The 21,688-nt window shown below is 37.8% G+C and overlaps 1 protein-coding gene and 1 pseudogene across 1 annotated transcript; both read left to right on the top strand.

Moving 5' to 3' along the window:
• The first annotated feature begins 1,009 nt into the window (after positions 1 to 1,009).
• Positions 1,010 to 6,614, top strand: LOC138356380 (autophagy protein 5-like). Its single transcript, XM_069312401.1, has 5 exons — positions 1,010 to 1,166; positions 2,463 to 2,579; positions 3,695 to 3,819; positions 5,230 to 5,430; positions 6,233 to 6,614. The coding sequence occupies exons 1-5, from the start codon at positions 1,132 to 1,134 to the stop codon at positions 6,352 to 6,354; spliced, it is 600 nt and encodes a 199-aa protein (XP_069168502.1). The 5' UTR covers positions 1,010 to 1,131; the 3' UTR covers positions 6,355 to 6,614.
• Positions 6,615 to 9,284: 2,670 nt separating this feature from the next.
• LOC138349801 (ras-related protein Rab-24-like) lies at positions 9,285 to 21,476 on the top strand (annotated as a pseudogene).
• The last annotated feature ends 212 nt before the right edge of the window (positions 21,477 to 21,688 follow it).

Raw genomic sequence — 21,688 nt, 5'->3', positions numbered from 1 at the left:
TGAAAAAATTAAGGATACAATGGTGCAAAATCTTTCAAAACACATGAGCTGTTTGATGGGGCAAAGATGTATGCTACAAATGAGAAATGTAAATAGCAAACAGGTAAGTGACAGGTGGGATCATGTATATAGTACTGTAGACTGTAATTTTAAGTGGCTTGCCCTAGCTAAACGCACTTGATTTATTAGAGCCGCTAGTGACAATCCCCTCTTGCCATAACTTGCCACTACCAGGCGTAGCATCTTTCCCGACACCAAGTTCTTCCAATAAAACCTCGTGTACATTACAATATATCTTGACTATTCCTTGTACTGAATTGGCAAGTAAGGATTAATTATTGAGCTAAAGTTGTTTCTAGGGCTGGTGATCATAGTATCATAATTATGCTTCATCTTGTAAGTGTATACAAGATGGACAGAAAACTGTTCTTTGTAGACACCTTTACCACGTTGATAAACTGGTTCCAGACACGGAAATGAGGTGGTTTTGTCACTTACTCCTGGTACAACCCTGTCTGCCACCTGGTGGTGGAGGGAAAAGTTGTTGGAATTGTTGTTTATAGTTTTCATTGATTCTTTTGGTAGTGCTGTACTCTCAAAAAACATTTCTCAAGGAAAGTCGATGCCTTATGCCCTCCTTTTCTTATATTTTGGGACATATCAGATTCGATATGATATCCATACGTTTTCCTTCCTCATAGGGACCAAGGGAACGTTCAAGGCATTTCAGTTCAGTAGGGAATGAATGGCTCACAGATACATGGTGTTGGTAGATCTTGCCAGTTGCAGCCTATGCATAATCTGAGGGACAGCTGCCGAGGTGGAGTCCAGAAAGGGGTGTTTTCATTACACTCAAAGCTCTATTTATTCTTAGCTCTTTAGTTACTTTGACTTACTGTGCACAATATTAGTCTTATCTGATACTAGTCTTACAAACTCAAACCAATTTTCAATAGATTGCACTTCTTAGTTGTTGATACTGTATGTATTTTTTTTTGTCATGGTGAATGTGATGATCTAATTTAGAGTAAATACAAGTTTTCTTTATTTTGAACTTGATGTGACTTTGTAATTTTTCAGGTTCGTAAGCATTTCTTAAGGTTTACAACACATGAGCTTCAGGATGCTGAAATGTGGCTGGAAAGTGATGGAACACCTCTAAAATGGTGAGCCTCCCTCTTTCCCTGCCTCTCTCTCGAGTAAGAAATTTGTATTTTTTATATTTTTCGAACCTTGTTACAGTACCTTGTCTTATTATTTTTAGTTCGAAAAGATTATGGTGATTTTTGGGCTATCCAGTTTGTGATTAACATTGCTTAACCCTTCAAATGCATGTGACAATCAGAGATGTTCTCACTACTCATGATTTCACTGCGCGGAACAATGAAGGATGTTTTAAAATACTGCGTAAGATTTAAAACTCCCGCAGGTGCACGGAGCTCGCATCTGCTTCCTCAGGTCTCCAGTAAACTGATGCCATCTTGGAAAAAAATCATAGGCATCCCTCCTGGGTGTTAGGGGCTGCAGTATTGAGAGAGCAACTATGAGTAATGCATGCAGCAGCAGCTCACAGCACTACCATGCAGCTTATGCTGACCACATCATTTAATAATGATAAAGCATATAAGTAACTGATTATTTAATGATAATAGTGCCATACAAGGTTCTGACTGATACAAATTATGTACAAGGTTCAAATATAAGTGAACCCAATGCTGGTTACAATGTTGATATCATGCAGCAGACATCCATAGCACACAGATGTGCTTTGGTGTGTATGCACATGAAATTGGACTGCATGTTTCTTTAGAAAATGAGCTTGTGGAATATTATTTGTATTTAGAATTTAATGATAAAAATAGTAGTGTTGTGGCTAATGTTAGCAATGCATAGTATATTGGAAACCAGTGTGTGGTGCTATGCTGTACTTTGAAGATAAGATTACCACACCCACTAGAATTGCTTATTTTTTGTTATGATGCCTAAAATGTAGATATTTATATATAATGAGTAACTACAGTGTAATAACAGCAAAAACTATTTGTTTTATTGTTCACAGAATGTAGTATGGAGTGCATATTAGTGACAGCTATCTTAGCAAGATAGCTTTAGGGAGCCTGCTGGGAGATATAGCAGACCCAGTACAACTACCTTTCTCAGCTTTCATATATTATACAGTACTCATGTATTTAGCTCTTCAAATATTAAATCAACTATAAAAATTTCACAACTACTTGCATGAAAATAAGAAGAAATACAATAAAAATGCAGGAATAATAATAATAATAATAATAAACATGTATGCACTGGGTAGGTTATTATTAGATTAAATTAGGCTAGTTCTGAAAATATATGGCATATCAAAACTTAGCCAGTATATGGACAAGTGTAGTCAGATTTGGAGCTGGTATTACATTCTAGTTTGAAATTACAATGTTAGTTATGTAAACTGTTTTCCTCAGGCACTATCCAGTTGGTGTGCTGTTTGACCTTCAGTGTGGAGGTTCATCACTACCATGGTGTCTCACTGCTCACTTCTCACACTTTCCTGATCATGACCTCATCAGATGCCCAACAAGGTCTGTCTGTTTTTAAAAATGCAGTTTTCAAGTTGTATTTTGTTTATTACACAGGCTGCCATACAGTGTTGCAATTTAATAAATGTTTGGGTGCCAAAATTTAAAGAGAAAAGTATATTTGAAATAAGACTTTGTTTAATTAGGATCATCAATATTGTCATCATCAAAACTGATTTCATGTACAGTAGCCTTATTCCTTCCTTTTTCTTGTGCACAGTTCACTCCCAAATCTCCATTTCCTCTCTTACCATGTCTCCATCATCTTGACCTTTCTCTCCTCCTACCTTTAAATTCAGGAAAGTATACTCTCTTAACTCTGTGTTAGTACCCTGGGGTGTTTGCTCCTCCCACCACAACAATTAATATTTAATCACCTCGGGTGATTAAATAGAAACCAAATTTTATTATGTTGGGCATATATTCAGGCACAACCATGTTCTTTCTCGGTGGTGAAGAAGGGCTCCATCAAGAGAATGATCCTCAACTTGAAGTTTGGTGTCCTTATTCCTTGTTTGACTTTTTGGATGACCACTGTCTTTGGTTCAACAGTTGTTATCTCTGAGCACATGGCTCATCATCTGTCTCCAGGATGCCTATTAGCACGTTCTCATACATATGGAGTCCAGGAACTTTTTGTGGTTTTGTGTAAGTCACACGTTTCCTCTTTAGGGATCTTTCCTTCAAATTAAATTTTCCTCTTTGGTCCTTCAACAAACTTACCATGATGGTGCTTCTCAAAGTTTGGCATTAAGGCATCTAATCCAGGTCTTGGGTTATTTCGACCACTGGCTCATTTAGGCTTCCAGTACCTGAATGAACTTGCTTCCCAGAAATCTGAGTTCAGAGATTTTTTTAACTTGTGGTATGTTACTATCCATCCAATCATAGCACTGCATTTTGTATTTAGTACTTACTTCATCTTTCAGTTATCAGTGACACAATGCAATGTTTTTAGTATTTTTCTTAATTTCTGTGGGGAGTCCCGTGGCTCCCTGGAGCCAGGGAGCCTATGAGGCTTACCCAGAAAATGGCGTTTCATTATATTCAACGCTGGTTTTTTACTATTAGTGAGTTCATAACAAAAAGAGCTACAGATAATGGTGCACTTTTTTCAGAGAGGTGGTGGAATCTCACTTCATGTCCACTCTGAAGGAAGCTGATGGTCTAAAACACAGAGGACAAATCATCACCAATATGCAGGGCAAAGACCATAAACAGTTGTGGATGGGCCTGTGCAATGGTAAGGATGCCGACTTGGCTCTTGACATATTTTGCACATGTTTACTTCATACACAGATGACCACATGCTTTCAAGGACACATCAGAACAGAGGTTAAACAAATAACTTGTTGTTTCAGGATAAGTTGTTTATCATCTTGAAAATCTTGTGGAAATTTTTCAGAATTTTATGGCAAAAATTATTCAGTATTTTGTTTGAACATACCAATATGAGAAGTTCTGATCCACTTGTTAACTTAAAGATTATTCATGATGGTGCATTGTTATTTACATGGAAGAATTGGTGGTGGATGTTAAAGGTGTTGAGTTGACTGAAGTTGAGATTAATGGTGATGAAATAACTCAGCCGCTGAAGTGTTTGTGTCATCATGTGATGAGCCAGGAGCAGGTGGTTCAATGTAAGGTTTCTTGGAAGCCTTTGCAAAAGTCTTTAATTTAAATTTGCTTCATTTGCTTTGTTCTTGTTTGCAAAAATTGCATTTACATATTGTACATACTTGTCTTCCAAATACCAAACACACTGTTGCTTGTTTCCATAAAGTCAAGAATGCCTTCAAAACATTAATGAACTTTTTCAATATTACCTTTTTCCCTTAACACTTCCTTGTCATCATCCTCATCCTGATTTGCTCCCCTGACATTTTTTCTAAATAAATCAATAATTTGATCATCAGTCATGTTTTGAAAGGTTGGGGCATTTTCAACATAATCTATCCAATCGTCTATTTCTGTTTCTAGTGTTTTTGTCACTGGTTTTTTCTCTCAGTTTCTGGGGGATTTAAACCCTCTGGCATAGCCTAGAAGCTCCTCTCTTAATTTTTTCTTTTCGCTAACTTTTTCTGGGGTGTTTGGAATACACTCCCTGAGGATGGGAGGTCTCCTTACTTGGGGTAGGCCCTCATCCTTCAGATAAGCCAGTTGTCTTTGACAGTCTATTTTTCCTCGGATAAGGAGTGTTTATTGCTGGTAGGAGGGAAGTGTGGTTTACATGTCCTAGCCGGCATGCCAAGGTGGTCCCTTCAGCTTATATGACTGGTTGGGTCTATGATTCTCCCTTGATTTCCTCGTTCTCCATGGTCTGGTGCCTTGAAAGTTTGTGGTCCTTGTTTTTCATTCTTGGTCCTTTCAGGGCTTTTTGTTTCATGTGTACTGCATTCCACATGGGGTTTTATTCTTACCATTCATGCCTCCATTAGGTTTTTACCTAGAGTCTGGGTATGAATCATTCCCTTTTAGTCTCGCTTACAAAGAAAAAAGAAGAGTACTTATTTGTATTTATGCACTATATCATAATATTGTTTGCATTGTGAGATCCCTATAATAAGGGACTAGGGATACCTTAATCGATTGCCTTCATGTGAGTGAGCAATATTTAGTTTCTACTGTATTAATGTTAACATTTTTGTTTCAGATAAATTTGACCAGTTTTGGGCCATAAATCGTAAGCTAATGGAGTGTATACCAGAAGAGGGGTTCAAGCATATTCCCTTTCGTTTACACTCTGTTTACCAACCACCGCTGCAGAGACTCATTAAGCCTCAAGCAGACGATGGTCGAAAGATAACATTAGGAGATCTGCTTCATGAATTTTTGCCAAATCCCATACAAGAAGGTAAAATTGATTTATTACTTTTCCCTTTGATATTTAAATCATTATTGGGTGAAAAAGAATGATATAATGTGGTAAACCATGACCTTACATGGAAGTAATAATGGAAAATTATAGTAGAAAGGGTATCTTTTCCTACTGATGTAATTTTTTCTGGGAGGGCCTCTTTCCCCACTTCAAGCTAAGTGGTGCTTCAGCCATGTTTCAGGGAGACCAGGCCTCTCGAGACCCACCTTTGCCTATCGGGAGAAGGAATTGACTATGAGGCAAGGGTAGCTTGGGATCACTGATCTAACCCAAAACTGAGAACATCCCCACTAATAAGCATAAGTGCTAGAAAACAAACAGCTTGAAGAATATTAGGTACTCGGGGAAAATGAGGCAAAAGATTGTGGCTGTTGTGTAAACATCCTAATCATGATATGCCTGATTGCCACCAGATGGCAGCCCAGGTCACCCGGATTGCTAGCCAGCCTGCTTCCCTATTCATTTAGTTGCAGGATAAGGGGCATGGAACTTCTGACAGGGTCCATCCTCTCTGGAAAAAAGAAGGAAATTAATCGTAAAACATTAAATATGTAGCAGTGTGTGTGAAATGCTCTTTTTCTGAGCTGATTCATTAATTGCTTCTTTGTGACATAATGACTTAATTGCTATTAGAAGGATAACTTGGTTAACAAGAAGACAAATGAACTACTTAAACATAATCAATAACTGAAAATATAAATTTGTGGTTAAATAGTTAAAGATTTAAAAGTGAGATAATATTCTGTAATAGTACAGTTTAGCATGAAATTTATTTCAGGAGACCGGGTAGTAATTCAAGGCATCGAGGCACCACGGGATACACCTATACAGTGGCTCAGCGAGCACCTCAGTCATCCAGATAATTTCCTTCACATTTGTTATATACCAGCTCACACATGAGGAGGGATCAACAATTTTGGATAAATTTCTATTTTTGCTTTATATACAGAGTTGTTAATTATTTGTGCTATCATTGTAGGATATGTTTGGTTCTTTATATACTATTCTAAAAAAAATTAATATTAAAATAAGGACATTATAGAGTTTATCGTATATAGTTTTTTATTGTCTCAAAATTAAACTACCTTTCTGTCCTTGTGTTAAATTTCAAACTATATGTGAATACTGTAATGCTATAGAATAAATTTTGTTCTGGATAACTTTGTTTCATTATTTCACAAACATTGTGTCATAATTATACAGTACTTTTCTTTACATATTCTATTTTTATACACTTTATTGTAATTATGATATGAAGAACACGCTAATGAAATTAAGAGGCACATGTGTTTATTCTAAGGTGAAGACAAAAAGTGTTGAATATGAAATGCCCCTTTCTGGGGGCTCCTTCCCAATGCTTATAAGCTTGTATCCCAAGTAAAATTAAACCAGGCATCTGTGACAATCTTATGACCTATGTAGAGCTATTGCCTGAACCCTGAAAGACAAAATTTCATTCATGGAATTTTTTGTACGCATGTGCACTGGCGACCTAGCCATCCCCAGCTTCCGCCCACCCCACCTATAGACGTTTGCAAACATAAGAGCATCATTTAAGAATCTAAACAAGAAGTCTTTCAAGTTCATTCAAACTTTCTTATGTGAGACCACTATACTCGAGTATGCAGCACCAGCATGGAACTTACATCTTGTGAAGAATAAACAAAAACTTGAGAAAGTTCAGAGGTTTGCATCTAGATTAGTACCAGAATTGAGAGGCCTCAGCTACGAGGGCAGGTTGAGAGAATTCATCCTCACAAACTTAGAGGAAAGAAGAAACAGAGTGGATAACTACATACAATATGCTGCAGGGACTAGGCGAAAAAAGCCTATTTAAATTAAAAGGCAGTAGAACAAGGCAATACAAGTGAAAACTGGACGTGCAATCGAGTGGAAACAATGTAAGTATGTTTTCTTTCCCTGTACTAGTGGTCGCCAAGTATAGTGCATTGAAGGAAGAGGTTGTTGAAATCAATTCTATGCAAATCTTTAAGAAAAAATATGACAAAAGCATAAATATTGATTAAACTAATTAGTGTGTCAGGTGTAAACGGCTAAGCGGCGGGTCATAAAGAGCTAGATCTCACTTTCAATAGTCAATGATAGGTAAACACATGTAAATTCAGGTAAATTCAGATGTTCATGCAGAGGGCATACTAGGTGTGATGGGTCAGATTTGTCGCCTCCACGACCCTCCATGGACAGATGGAAAATTTGCCTGAATTTACCTGTGGGCTACTAATACACTAATGGCCATGATTGGGACAGGAAGCCGGCGGCTTGTCACATGTCCCTACATTTATCAAAATAATTTTTTGAAGCTGGATTTTAAAATTCAGCACAGTTCAAGTAAGTTTATTGAGAACAGGAAGTACATCTCAAAAGGATAGGCTATTTCTACCCTCGTCTACATAAGACGGTCCCTCAAGGGGCTCACAAACCCATACAGTACACAATTATTAATCATATTTTACATTTCACATTCCAATGGTAAACATAGCATACTGTGAGATCTCTTATTGATTATGCTCCCCCTGTCATTTCTTGTGTTGGTAAAGGCAGACTAAACAAGTTGAAGAAAGTACAAAAAGAAACCATGAGAATAATTCCAAGATTATTCTCATGGCCTAAAAGAAGACTATTACTGAGATAATGATGATATGATTGAATTTAAAAAAGCATTGAGGATACTCAGAATTTCAGAGATAAATGAAGCTTCAGCGATTAAATTGATGAGAAGCGAGGGAGCATATGAATTAATCCTCTCACTTCAAAAGGTGGGAAGAAATGAATAATGCATGTGAAGGCATAATAAGATCCTTATGTTTTAATGTTACAAAGCATGATGTCCTTCAAGAATGTATTTCATTGCCAAAGAAACATTTAACACACGGGAGGAATACAACGTAGATGCAGTAATTTTTCCCTCTATGTTCTCAGACTCTTAACTGTCCATAGCTTCTTTAAATTCATTTTTTTGTATACCATTTTTCCTGAGCCTCTCCGTCAAAATTTTCCACCACACTGCCATCATTAGTGGATAGTTCATTTTCCTGAGACTCTTCCATCCTCTTCCTTACTTTCTTCCCTCTCCTTTTCATTCCCCACTTCAATCTCCACTACACGCTATTTGTTTGCCATGGCTAATCTTTCTAGAGCTTCAATCCTCTTGTCCAACGTTTTTTTTTTTTTAGGTATTCCAAGATCTGTATATCGACCGCAGAATCCAAAACGCTGCCCTACACCTCAACACCACGAGGATTCACTTTTTCGGCTTCGTTTTTTACTGCCTTACGGGCTATTCATGCCCGTGCCACCTCTAGGGTGGCTTAATCTTTATCAATCAATCCTACTGCCATTAGGCTGTGCGTAATCGGCGCAGTGCCCTTCTCCCAAAAGTTGGTCATAGAGACTTTCGATGTCTGTCCATTGTTTCTTCCTGTTTCCTGCAGTACGATCTTGCCTTCTTTCGCATCTTCGTTTACTCTGCTTATGGGTGCCTGCTTGGAATTTCTCACGCGGGGCTTCATGGGACATAGAGAGGAACCAGCATTGTGGATGCCTCGACAATTGCAACAAGATGACAAAAAAAAAATCAATCCTAGCTCTACTGTCGCGAGTCATGCTTTTTTCATGCGTCGGGTGAAAACAAAATCATAGACGGTGTAACTTTTTATTAATTTAAATTCATAAAATATTTGCAGCTGCAAGTTGCATGGAATGTTGTGCAACTGCAATTGCTAGTAAAGTGCAATTGAAGCTGCTGGAAATTACTGCAGCTTCGCGGTTGCTGGAAAGTTGCAACTGAAGTTGTAAGAAAATTGCAACTGCGAGGATTGACTGGGCGTCAATCCTTAACTGTAGCCTCTGTTTACCCAACATTAAAATGGGTACTAAACGATTTGGCGGGTCGTATTCCGGGGAACATAGGATCAAGGACTTGCCCGAAACGCTATGCGTGCTAGTGGCTGTACAAGAATGTAAGAACTCTTTGTATATATAAATAAAACGATAACAAAAAACTGTTTAGTCGGGACTCCTGGGGGTGTGGCTGGACGGGGCCCCGGGGGTGTGGCTGAACTAACTGGGGGTGATGGGGGGGTTCAGGGCCCCGGAGGTGTGGCTGGTCTAACTCCGGGGTGTGGGTGGTCAGGGCTCCGGGGGTGAGGGTGGGTGTCAGGACCCCGGGGGTGTGGCTGGTCAGGACCCCAGGGGTGTGGCTGGTCTTGCTCCAGGGGTGAGGGTGGGTGTCAGGACCCCGAGGGTGTGGCTGGTGGGGGCCCCAGGGTGGTGGCTGGAGGGAGCCCCGGGGTGTGGCTGGAGGGGGCCCCAGGGTGGTGACTGGTGGGAGCGTGGTGGTTGCTGGGGCCCGCGTGGCCTTGTTTACCTCCAGTCTGGGTCTGGGGTCCACTGGCGTCCAGCAGGGCACTCGTGTCTCCCTCCCAGGCTTGGTAAAGTATCTATATAGAAGGTGCTCCTTTATTAGATTATAAATAATTAGTTTATTATCACCCTTATAACTTTATTGTGGAATATGGCGGAAAGATTAGTCACACAGTGGGCTGAATTACACTGGCAATTTACATATATGAACTAGTCTTATTAAGTTTCATTTTGCCCCAAATTTGTAATAAAATTACAAGGGTAATAATCTAAATCAATGTAATTACAATACTGTAAGCAGTGTTGTGGTACATGGTAATAAGATAAGAAACTTGCTGATAGTGCAAGCTTTATACAAACAGGATGTGCATTGCTGTATTTAGGATGTTATGTAAAGGTCATTTACTCCTACAGTATTTAAAAAAAAAAAGGATCTGTAATTTGGGCATAACAAAAGACATAGTTAACTTTAGACTACACAGTAATGTGATTTATATTTGGATATTAAATGATTGTTAAGAGTTAAAATTGTGGTCAGCCCATCACATTTTCTCATGTGCAAATTTATATAATTATATACATATATACATATATATAATATACTGTATATATACAGTACATTCAAGGCAAGATAAACTTAAGCCCAGCCTAGTCAAATAGGGTGTAAGACCTGAGCAAACTTTGGCCTGTATGTGACATAGCTGCTCTTTAAACAAACTTAACTCAACCCATTTTAAACTAACAAAATGGAGAGATATAATTGTGTTTTATATATGGTGTGCACGAGGTGTCATAATTTTAATGCCGACATGTTTTGGACCTTTGCTTACCTATCAAATCTAAATTGAATTAAACTTTCATTTTACTCACAAAATTGGTACATAGACAAAAAAGCAAAAATAACGTGGCTGAAATTTAGTCACCCAGGGAGCCGGTCGGCCGAGCGGAGAGCACGCTGGACTTGTGATCCTGTGGTCCCAGGTTCGATCCCAGGAGCCGGCTAGAAACAATGGGCAGAGTTTCTTTCACCCTATGCCCCTGTTACCTAGCAGTAAAATAGGTACCTGGGTGTTAGTCAGCTGTCATGGGCTGCTTCCTGGGAGTGGAGGCCTGGTCGAGGACCGGGCCGCGGGGATACTAAAGCCCCGAAATCATCTCAAGATAACCCAACCCACTAGGGTTGGAGAAAGCAAGCGCAACTTGCAAGAGAAAGCGATAAATTGGAAAGCAAGAGCAAATGCTAGCAAGAGAATGTGATAAATAGGCTAATGCCTATTTATCACATTCAAATGTGATAAATAAGACATATAAATGCATATAAATGTGATAAATAGGCTAATGCCTATTTATCACATTTATATGCAAAGAACTGTCGACCAAACTCGTACGTTATTTTCCCCTCCCTTTCAACACAAGTGTTGTACGATTGGGTGAGGGCGCCATGCTCTAAATCTTCTGCTGATCCTGGGAACTTGACTTGAAAAAGAAGAGGGAGACCTTTGTGAGCTGCACTTTGATTGTACACTTAAGATGAGATTCACTGACCTATCTCTGGATAAGTTCTGGATTTGTGTGAAAGATGATTATCCTGTAATTCATAGGAAAACAATACACATATTGCTGCAGTTTTCAACTTTTTACACGTGTGAACAACCTTTTTCTCAATCATTATTAAGAGGAAAGACAGAAATCATCTTCATTTGAAAATATAATTTGTGTGTTTATTTAAAGTTTGACCCCAAGGCAGAGGTCTCACATTTAGAGAAATAAATTCATTATCTAAATTGGCTGTAAAAATAACATTATCTTCACCCTCATATTTGTTCATATTTCCTCAGTTTATATTTTGCTTTTTCAACATTGTCAATTGTTTATTTTTTGTGTTTACAAATATAGATGAATTTTTATGATTAATAAATACTGTATATGTTTTTGAAGTTAGTAAATTCTGTGTATATAATATATTATATAAAAATTTTTATACAGGGGGTTCCTTGTATGATGTGACTTGAGACATAACAATTATTTAAAGGAAATTATTATGTAATTTTTGCTCGAGAAATTATGCTCTCGGACGTAGGTTCGAACCCTCGTCATGGCCCTTGTGGATTTGTTCATTATTTAAAGGCTTCCAGAAGGGTAAAAAGGTTGAGAAATGCTGCATTAGAAATAAGTACAGTACTTCATTACATTCAATGCTTGTTTTATTAAGCATTGTCTCTACTTTTTTATTTACTACAAAGCCACAAATGTTGCAAAAAATATGAGATACAGTATTTTAATCCGCCAAGAATGTACAAAATTTTCTCAAGCGTCCAGAGACAGGGGACTTTACCCAACTAATGTACTTAATTTACAGTCCTGTACTTGAAATTATGTTAAACTGAACTAAATAAGTAATTTTTTTTCAGTGAGCAAGATGACTGGAAAGGTTGACATGAAGGTTGTTATGCTTGGGCAAGCATCTTGTGGCAAGACAAGTCTTGTTGAGCGTTTTATATATAATCGCTTTAACACAAACTACCAGACTACCATAGGTACTTATTATGTATCCCTGGTAAGGGTACCTTATTATTCTTTTTATTTTTCTTAATTTCCATACAATATTTGAAGTACAGTATGCCTTTGCTGATCAGCTTACAACTCTTAATACTTTAAAGTAGTACACAGATCCAATTTTTGTTGACATTCTTATGCCCTACTCAAAATCTAATTGTTGTACAGTATAGATACTGCATTGGATTTTATCTGCATAGAACCTTTCAAAGTGCCATTGTCCTTATATGACTTTGCTTAAGCATTTGCTTCTACTACCATTAACTTCAGGCAACAGAGTTTGTACCTGATGAGATTTGACTAGTAATGTGTTGCAATTGATTATTGAGTTTCTAGGTTAACATTGGCAGTCCTATCATGTCACTGGAAATCAGTAATACTTAGCCTGTGAACCTACTCAAGAACCTCTATTCATTTTGACTGGATTTACTGACAATCTTGTTGTCAAGTGCCTGTGATGTCAATGTCTGTATTTCTTGCCTGCTTGACTTATGGGCAGTGAAGAAGATATTCCTATGGTAGCAACAGAATGAATGTAGCCCAAGAAAATAGCTTTTTTACAAGCTCATTATAAAACTTCTTATTTTTTTCTTTTTAAAGGTGCAGCATTTGGTGCTCGTTGTGTAAGATGTACAAGGAAAGCAGATATTGTGTTGGCCTGTGGGACACGGGCAGGAAGTGAACGATATGAAGCAATGAGCGTATATATTACAGGGATGCAAAGGCAGCAGTCATTTGTTATGATGTAACAAATGCAGAGAGGTTAGTCAATTATACAGTATATACTGGGGGTCCCCAACTTACAACAGGGATGCATTCCTAATTTCATGTCATAAGGTGATTGGTCAGTACTATAGAACACAATTTCACAGGCACAATGTTATACTTGGAAGATTGTTCCTGAACCAGTAAAGATTTACTTTTCTGGGCTGTAGATGTTGATATCTGCTTGATGTCCTGATGATGCAACTGATATATAACTGACAGTGATAAAGCAAGTAATCACATAGGCCAATAGGCATTCTGCATCTTCCTTAAAATTCTTATGTTCTTATGATGGCATTAGTTGCCTTTTCTTAGGCTCCAGACAGGAGTGTTGACATTGGTGCAGTCCCATGGTATTGGTTCAGTTGTTAGTGGAGGCTGTGTGATCTAACTTCTTGGTGGATTGTTTGCTGAGTTGTTTGCTACATTGTTTACTTTCTGTTAACCTTGCAGTTCTCTGTTTTGCTTCACTTTCTTTTTGGGGGTTTGATTCATTGGTGAGGGTGATCATGAATCCCCTGCTCCACTCTGAGAGGAACTGGCTTTGGCCTTTGATCTCTGGCAGGCTTTTAAGGACTCACAAGCTATGATGTGACTTATAGATGTGGCACTATCTCAGTGTGGCTAGAAAAACTGGGAGCCATTGAGGTCCAATCAGAAAGAGATGTTTCATTACACTCAACTCTGGTTTATTCTCAATGATGTTGAGAAGTATGACTACTGATTCACTGTAGTCAGTGACTGCAATTACATTAGCATCTATGTTAAGATGGCATTAGATGGCTTGGTTCACAATTTTGTCTCTGGCCTAGAGACAGTAGTTGCGTGCACCTTGATTGTTGACTTGAGGATGCTGTCTTTCAAAGCAGTGAGAACCAGATTCTGCAAACAAAAAATTAAGAGTTTCACCATGGCTCTGCAAACTGAGAGCCAATCAGAATTCTGAATTGCTATGAATTCATTCTTTTTGAATCGGCAGCACACTGGCTGCTCGATTCAGGTGAGGCACGTCAGATTTTTCATCTCTTTCATGGTTCTGACTATAGTACTGTACTGTAATTTTCTTGCATTTGACTCATCACTAATTCTTAGGTGTCATAGTGACTTACTTACACTAGGAATATAAAAGAGTATCAAAGAAAACACAAGAAATTTAGAGAAGTTTCTTGTGTTTAGTTCACTGAACAACAGCTACAGTACTGAGAAACTGACTCATCTATTATGCATGTTTAAGTTTGAGTGCCAAACAAACAATCGATTGCCAATCATGAACACAACATTCGAGTGCCAAAGTGGTCAAGTTGGGAACCATTCAAGTACTGTACCAAGGTTCTTCTGTATATATAGTGTGCATTCAGTTGATACTGTATTGTGGCTTCATGATCTGATATTTGGTTGCATTTTTCCCTTTACTGAAATATATAATTTACTATTATGTTCACATTTATTTTTCATTACAATCTTTTTATTTTTATTATGCCCTAACCAGCGCTGATCGTGCCAAATTTTGGGTGGGAGAAGTGCAGAAACACGAAGAAGATTGTAGAATATTTCTCTGTGGCACAAAAGTTGATTTAGTGAGTGATAAGTCTCAGTTACGGCAAGTTGACTACCATGATCTCTCTGATTATGCTGAGGAGGTAAGGCTTCTTGTTTTATTAATTTGAGTGACATTGTCATATTACTGTACATTATCTGTGAATATTTGTCACTGCCTATGCAACTACACTGCATAGTTGTCATTTTTTACTTACACATCCTTGCATTTTGACTATATATTTTACTGTTATTTGCCAATATACTTAGGTCAAATTGGCACTTGGCACTTAGGTCATATTGTATCACTTTAATGTTGAATAAAGTCGCTTGTACTCAGATTGTAGCCGTTCATTGGACACCATTGTTCAGTGAAACAAAACAAAACAAAAATCACTATAACATCTACCTATTTACCACAGTGACATGTAATTATTGCAGATATCCTCAAATAAACATTTGGGGAAAATATTTGTAAGAAACATTTTCTATATTAAAAGAATATCAAGTTCTATATTAAGAGAATATAGAGTTCTTTATGAGAATCATAAAAAAAATATATGTATATCATCAAAGTAAAGATTTTTTAGCCCTCAAAGTGAGGTTATCATTATACTTTGATTCACAGTGATTCATAGCTATCATGCATTCATTTAAACTATTATTGTCAGGGATTTATATAAGTTGTTAGCCTTTCAAGATTTTGTGCATTGCTAAATGTACTTTTCTTAGCTATCAAATTTGTATGCTCTCTTATGGTAGGATATGCTGTGTCATAACCAGAATCATGAACAGCTGGGCAGAATGACATTCTGGAACAGGCACTAGAGCAAGCTTTTCAAATGGGCACTGCAGGGCCACTATAAGAAAAACTCCATCTAGCCCAGAATGACTGACAGAGGTACAAACTAACAACTGTACTGAGGTGTGCATTTAAAAGTGCACACTTCAGAAGTTAGTTGTGTGGCATTTGATGTGGAAGACTTATTTTATGACTGATCACCATTAGTCATATTTGTACCATACAGTATTTATAGTACCATCAGTAAATGATACTGTATTAGCTTAAGGTGTTGTGTTGCATTTGGTAGGTCATTGATGTACTGTATATGAGAAAGAGGTGTGGGCCACGTATACTGTCCAGTGGAATGGAAGTATTAATTGGCGCTCTGGGAGAAGTAGAATTCACAGAAACATACTGGTGCTTGTCACCGAGGTAAAATAAGATTGTATATTGAAGGGAGACTGGAGATGGGTCAGCTTTGGTAGGCAGTACAACCTGTGGTGGTGTGCACCCTCACACAGCTGGCTAGTGATTACTACTGATGCACACTCAATTCTGCAATGACTTGTACCATGTAGTAATGGTATGACAGTCTTCTCCAACAAAGAGTCTAAGAAGGGAACCACAACTGTTGATTCAGGCAGCTGGGGACTTTAGGATTGCTGTAATTTAACTGGAATTGGTGTGACTTGGATGAACATTATAATCTTTGGCTCAGATATTTAGAGGCATCCACCACTTGGCATTGTCAACACAAGTATGAATTCTCCTTTGGGAATGCAGTTCCCTACTTTATTTCAAATGGTTTTCTTTTCTTTTTTTTCATGAACACTCAGAATTAAGTAGTTTGTATTTGCCTCTTCTTCTGGTAACAAAAGTGACACTACTCTTGCACAATCTGGCCCCCCCTGTACATGGCCATAAAGGCACCTAAGAGTCCCAAAATACCCCCTGAATCCTTTCTCTACATTCAGACTAATTGAGGATAGATTTTCTGTTATTTCTTGTTTATCAAATAGGCTGATATTATCAATGCTGGTAGTGGGGCATTTGAGTGATACCTCACAGGCCATTTCTAAGCCAGTTTAATAAGAATGTGTCTTTGATCACAGAATTTGAATACTCATTATATGCGATGCAGAAATCACCACATCATTACTTGGTTTTCCTCGGGGACCAGCCGCTCCTTAGTGGAGCACAAGCTGCCCAAGATTTACCTTTGCATCCCCAGTGTGTGGCATTGGGTAGGCCATATTGCTGAATTCCTTGCCGTTGGCAAGCATTGCTGGTTCCTTATTCCCTGGTATGTCTATTTCTGGTGGACATTTACTATGTTCCCTTCAACTTTCATCATGCATTATTCTGCAATACAGCCGAGTTCTATCCCTTTGTTATTTTCTTCAGCTTAATATTCTTACCTTTAGGAGCAACTAAATGTGATTGGTCTGAAATATAACTTTTAGTGAATATGAAAATTACCTTTCTGAGCAGAATTGTTTAGCTGCTCCCAATCCTTCTTGTAAATTTTTGGCTCTGCTATGAGCAGATTGTAAGAGTTTTGTGTGTATGTACAGCAGTCTGATTCTTGGAAAACTGAGGTGTACATTGTGAGGCTGTCTGGTAGTAGTCAGTACTGTATATGAAGCTCAGGCATCAAACAAGCCGTTATGATAGCCCTCTGTTGGTATTCACTTGTAATTGTATTACTTTAGAAAGTCATCCTGCCTGACTGTTAATGAAGATCTTGGTCATATGACTCGCCTGATCTTTATCTTAGAGAGCAACTGAATGATGCTACTCAAAAATGTATTTTTCATATTTACTCAAAAGTAATATTTGTTCAGAATTTTTTCTTATTGTACAGTAAAGTTTCTGCTGGAAGGAAGCCCCTTCGGCTCCCCGGAGCTATCTGGACTGATACGGAGAATTAGCTTTGGGTATCAGTCAATGTACATAGAGTTCTAAGCCTACCGGGGATCATGAGCCAGAACCTCGCCAGTCCCAGAGAGGCACGAGGAGCAATGGCCTATAGAGACACCTTATATGGTATGACTGCTATTGACTGGGTCAGGCACCCAGAAAGATAGGTGCCCCAAAACACCCCTCATTCTGGTTAAGAATTGCTACCACAGCCAAAATAAGGGGATAGAACTCCCTATGAAAAGATGTTTTGGAAACTTCCCTCTAACAGATCCTTTATTATATGCTCATGTGTCAGAAAAGTGTCATAGAATGATTATATCTGAAAAGGTGAAAGGTTTGAACTCGCTTGAAAATGTGTAATATTCGTTGAAAAAACAAATCTCCCTTTCTATTTAGGTTGCAGTACTGAAACTTGGAACAATTGCAGCCCTTTTCATATACAACTAGTCAAAAAATATTGGTTGACATTGAACAACTTTTTAGAAAACTAAACTCATGCCCCCCTTCATGGGGGAGTTCTATCCCCCTTGTTTTGGCTGTGGTAGCAATTCTTAACCAGAATGGGGGGTGTTTTGGGGTGCCTGTCTTTCTGGGTGCCCGACCCGGTCGATGGCAGACATAGAGTACTTCTAAATTCTATATAAGGTGTCTCTATAGGTCATTGCTCCCCGTGCCTCTCTGAGGGGGACCAGGTTCAGGCTCGTGGTCCTTGGTAGGCCTAGAACTCCATGTACAGTACATTGACTGATGTCCAAAGCTAATATTCCGTATCAGCCCAGATAGTTCTGGGGAGCCTCCGGGTCTCACCCAGAAAATGGCGTTTCATTACATTCAATGCTGGTTATTTGAGGTAAATTATTCATTTTTTGCATAATAGGTTGGTGCAAAAGTATTTGAAACATCAAGCAAGACGGGAAAAAATGTTGAAGAGTTGTTCAACTGTGTTGTTGAAGACTTTGCACTTAGAAATGAAGATGTTATTGCCACATTACAAGATTCAGTTATCACCCTGCATAACAAGACGACGAGGAAGAAGTGTTGCTGACTGACAACTAGTGTCTTATGCTGTGATATTATTAGCACATGTCTACGCTAGTGTTTATTAAATGAATTTAATAAAATGTTGTTATTCACACATTTCAGTAAGCTGCCAGTGTTATATGGTAAGTAATCCATGTTATGTTGTAGAAGTATATATTTTTAAGTATATATATATATTTATGTTGTGTTCTATTCTTGATTGAGGTTGCATATAAATTTAAATTGTATTTTGCTTCATTTTAAATTTACAGTTTTTTTTTTAAATATTGACCTTCATAGCAACATTTTTTGCTGCTATACAGGTCAATATTGCAGGTTTTTAAAATTGCTCTCAATTTTAGGATTACAGTTCAAGTTATACACAAAGCTGCCTGTGATGTACAACTTGCAAATGTTTATATGTCCATTTTGTAATAAGTGCCTTTCTCTATGAATTTATTGATATATCTTCACCCATTTCACCTTACTATCAAACAGAATTTTCCCCAAGCAATGCACTCTCCAACAGTGCTTCATATCACCCAGAACATTTTAATTACAGTCTTGAAATGTATTAACACAACAATGCTGGAATAAGCATCTTAAACAAAATTCTATTTCTTGTAGATCAAGTCTCTCATTAAATTGTTGCCTGTATCTATTGACTAGATTCACAACACTGTACAGTATGTCCATTAATCATGGTCCATAATAAATCTGCACATCTGGGTCAGTGCTGAAAAGTTTGTTCTGAGATGGTCAGATTTTCTACGTAAATTTTACCCCCACACTGAACTGTACCATATTAGATACCTTTCGGTGAGTTTGGAATGAATCCCTTTCCCTGACCCTTTGGTTAGTAGGGGTTGCCATCTGGTGGTTGTCAGATAAGTGTTTGTTGTGGTTTTAATAGGTTGTTTGGTGGCCGTCATTGCCAAATATCTTTCAGGGGAGGCTTGAGTGATTTGTGATGCCTCTTAATGTTATTGAATGTGATTTGCTTTGATTTATATGATTCATGTGTTATCTTAATCTTCCCACTTCATTGAGGAGACATGACAGAATTTGAAAAGTACTTGTCCCAAGCGGATACAGAAGTCTTCCAATGCCTACTGTCATCATAATGTCCTAGGGATGGATCGTTCTGTATGCTAAGGGACTACACTCAGCACTATTATTATTATAATTTTTGTTTAATATTTTTAGTAAATAAGACTCAAAAGTCCTACGAGTTCAGTCTAAATGTAATTTCTCGTGATAAATTGGTGATTAGGATTAACATTTTAATTTGCATGAAAATGAATTTTGACAAATTTCATTATGTTTCATTTGGGAACAGATGATGGATTTTGAGGGTAGGTCAACATTCTTCAGTCACAGCTGAAATCATTTCAGATACTGTATTCTTGCTGGGTCATACTGGTGCTATTAGGTAGAGAAATACTCAGTCCAGCCCAGAATGCCCATTGGAAGTTTCATTCATTATCCAAGCTCTTCAGACCTGCTTGGCTTCACTGCATCCATAAAGTAGTGCTCACTAACTGCCAATTTGCCTGCTTAGTCACTACTCCCAATTACTATTAGGTAGCAGCATTGACACCAACATGGGGTTTCTTGACTTGAGCCGCTTTGCATTTTTCCTGTCTCGTCCCCATGCCACTTAAGACAGTGAAATTCAGTAAAGTGACAATTTTCATCTTTTGAAACTGTGACACCATGCAGTGGGCTTATGTTATTTTGAAACACTTCATGCTACATAGTCTTCCTGGCTTGGTGCCTTCTTTTGAGTCTTACATTTGGAAGGTAACCGCTTGCTGGATATGTGTGATGACATGAGAGGTGATATCAGAGAACCACAACTCAAGTCAATAGTGACAAAGCATGGCAAAATGCCTGAAACTGCAGCTTTTAAACATGTACTGAATATGCGTACCCCTGTACTACACAGAGAACAGTAGGCCTGGTTGATGATTGTCTGTCAATATAGATAGTTAGCATTTTTGTTGTAGTTGACATGTTGCCTGCAAAATATTAATTATGATTAAAAGTTCCATTTTCTATTGTATTTATACACTGCCTGGCACATTTTATAAACAGTATGGCTTTGGCTTATAATATAATTGATGACTGAATTACCAAACAGGGAAGTTCAGCTGCCTCACCCTCTCTCTCAGCAGGTCTTCTCTATATGCCTTTTGGATATAGAGATGGCCATCAGTTCTGCAAGTTCTGTATAGAACTCACTTTTTATTTTTGTATTGTAAAGGACACTTCATTGAGGTGATGAAATGGAATGATATTTATAAGCAAATAGTCATTATAATGTGCTTTACCAGAACGGGTTTAAGTTCTCTTGGTTCCATTGTCAACAATATCTCTTAAAATTTGTCATGGTGAACACTTCATTGGCATGTACTGTATACTTATTGTATATGTACATGTACTATATGTACCAAGATTGTTTAAACTTACATGATTGTTTAAGGTTACGTGAACAAATTCTTGTTTATGTGATTGTCAACTTCAGGGATGTAAATTTTCTGCATATCCATAGATTTATTCAGAATTCATGATCTAGGGTGATTTTGCGATTCTGTTTTACACGCTAATAAAAAATGCAATTTATGGTGTATTGGTAAGTCTAAGTTGCATTCTTCTTTTACAACCTTGAAAGAGTGTACATTTTAACTCATAATTGGTGTACTGTATTGCATTTTCAATGTAATATGATGGTGATGGTAATTGATATGAAGAGGCCTGTTCGAGGACCGGGCCGCGGGAACGCTAAGCCCCGAAAGCATCTCGAACCAACCAACCATCTCAAGGTATGGTTGTGGATGTCAGAAAGTAAGTAGGGAATTCAGTGTTATTCTTCATATGGGTTGTATTATGTTACTTGTAGAAGGCAATATCAAAAGTTCTGTAAAAGATATTTGATAAGTGGATCACGTTTAGCCACTTCCATATTATATCCAGTAAATGGGTTGTGTCAAGCTTAGATTGATCACTACACATTGGTGGTGCTATTTGTTATATAGATAAAAAGTATTTTGTATTGTTGTGTTTCACTTTAGTGAATTGAAGAAACCTCTTTGCAAGATAACAATACTATATTACACACAAAAAATCACAAATAGGACACCATGATCTAAACAACTCATCCTGCTGATAAGATCCTGATAAGATTTTTGTAGCTTTTTGGACGATCGTACAAATATCGACATGATGGACAAATTGTAAGTAGAATTTTCTAGTTTATGTAGTCCG

This window comes from Procambarus clarkii, chromosome 7 (genome assembly GCF_040958095.1).
Source record: "Procambarus clarkii isolate CNS0578487 chromosome 7, FALCON_Pclarkii_2.0, whole genome shotgun sequence".
Lineage (NCBI taxonomy): Eukaryota > Metazoa > Arthropoda > Malacostraca > Decapoda > Cambaridae > Procambarus > Procambarus clarkii.
The sequence above is the reverse complement of the archived record's forward strand: the minus strand, read 5'-3'. Positions and strand labels throughout refer to the sequence as shown.

Bases quoted from the DNA above. Each gene is read 5' to 3' on its own strand.
- LOC138356380 (XM_069312401.1), top strand. From the start codon at position 1,132: ATGTGGCTGGAAAGTGATGGAACACCTCTAAAATG. The intron at 2,580-3,694 runs GTCTGTCTGTTT...CACTTTTTTCAG, and splicing joins CTCATCAGATGCCCAACAAG to AGAGGTGGTGGAATCTCACT. The intron at 5,431-6,232 runs GTAAAATTGATT...AATTTATTTCAG, and splicing joins GCCAAATCCCATACAAGAAG to GAGACCGGGTAGTAATTCAA.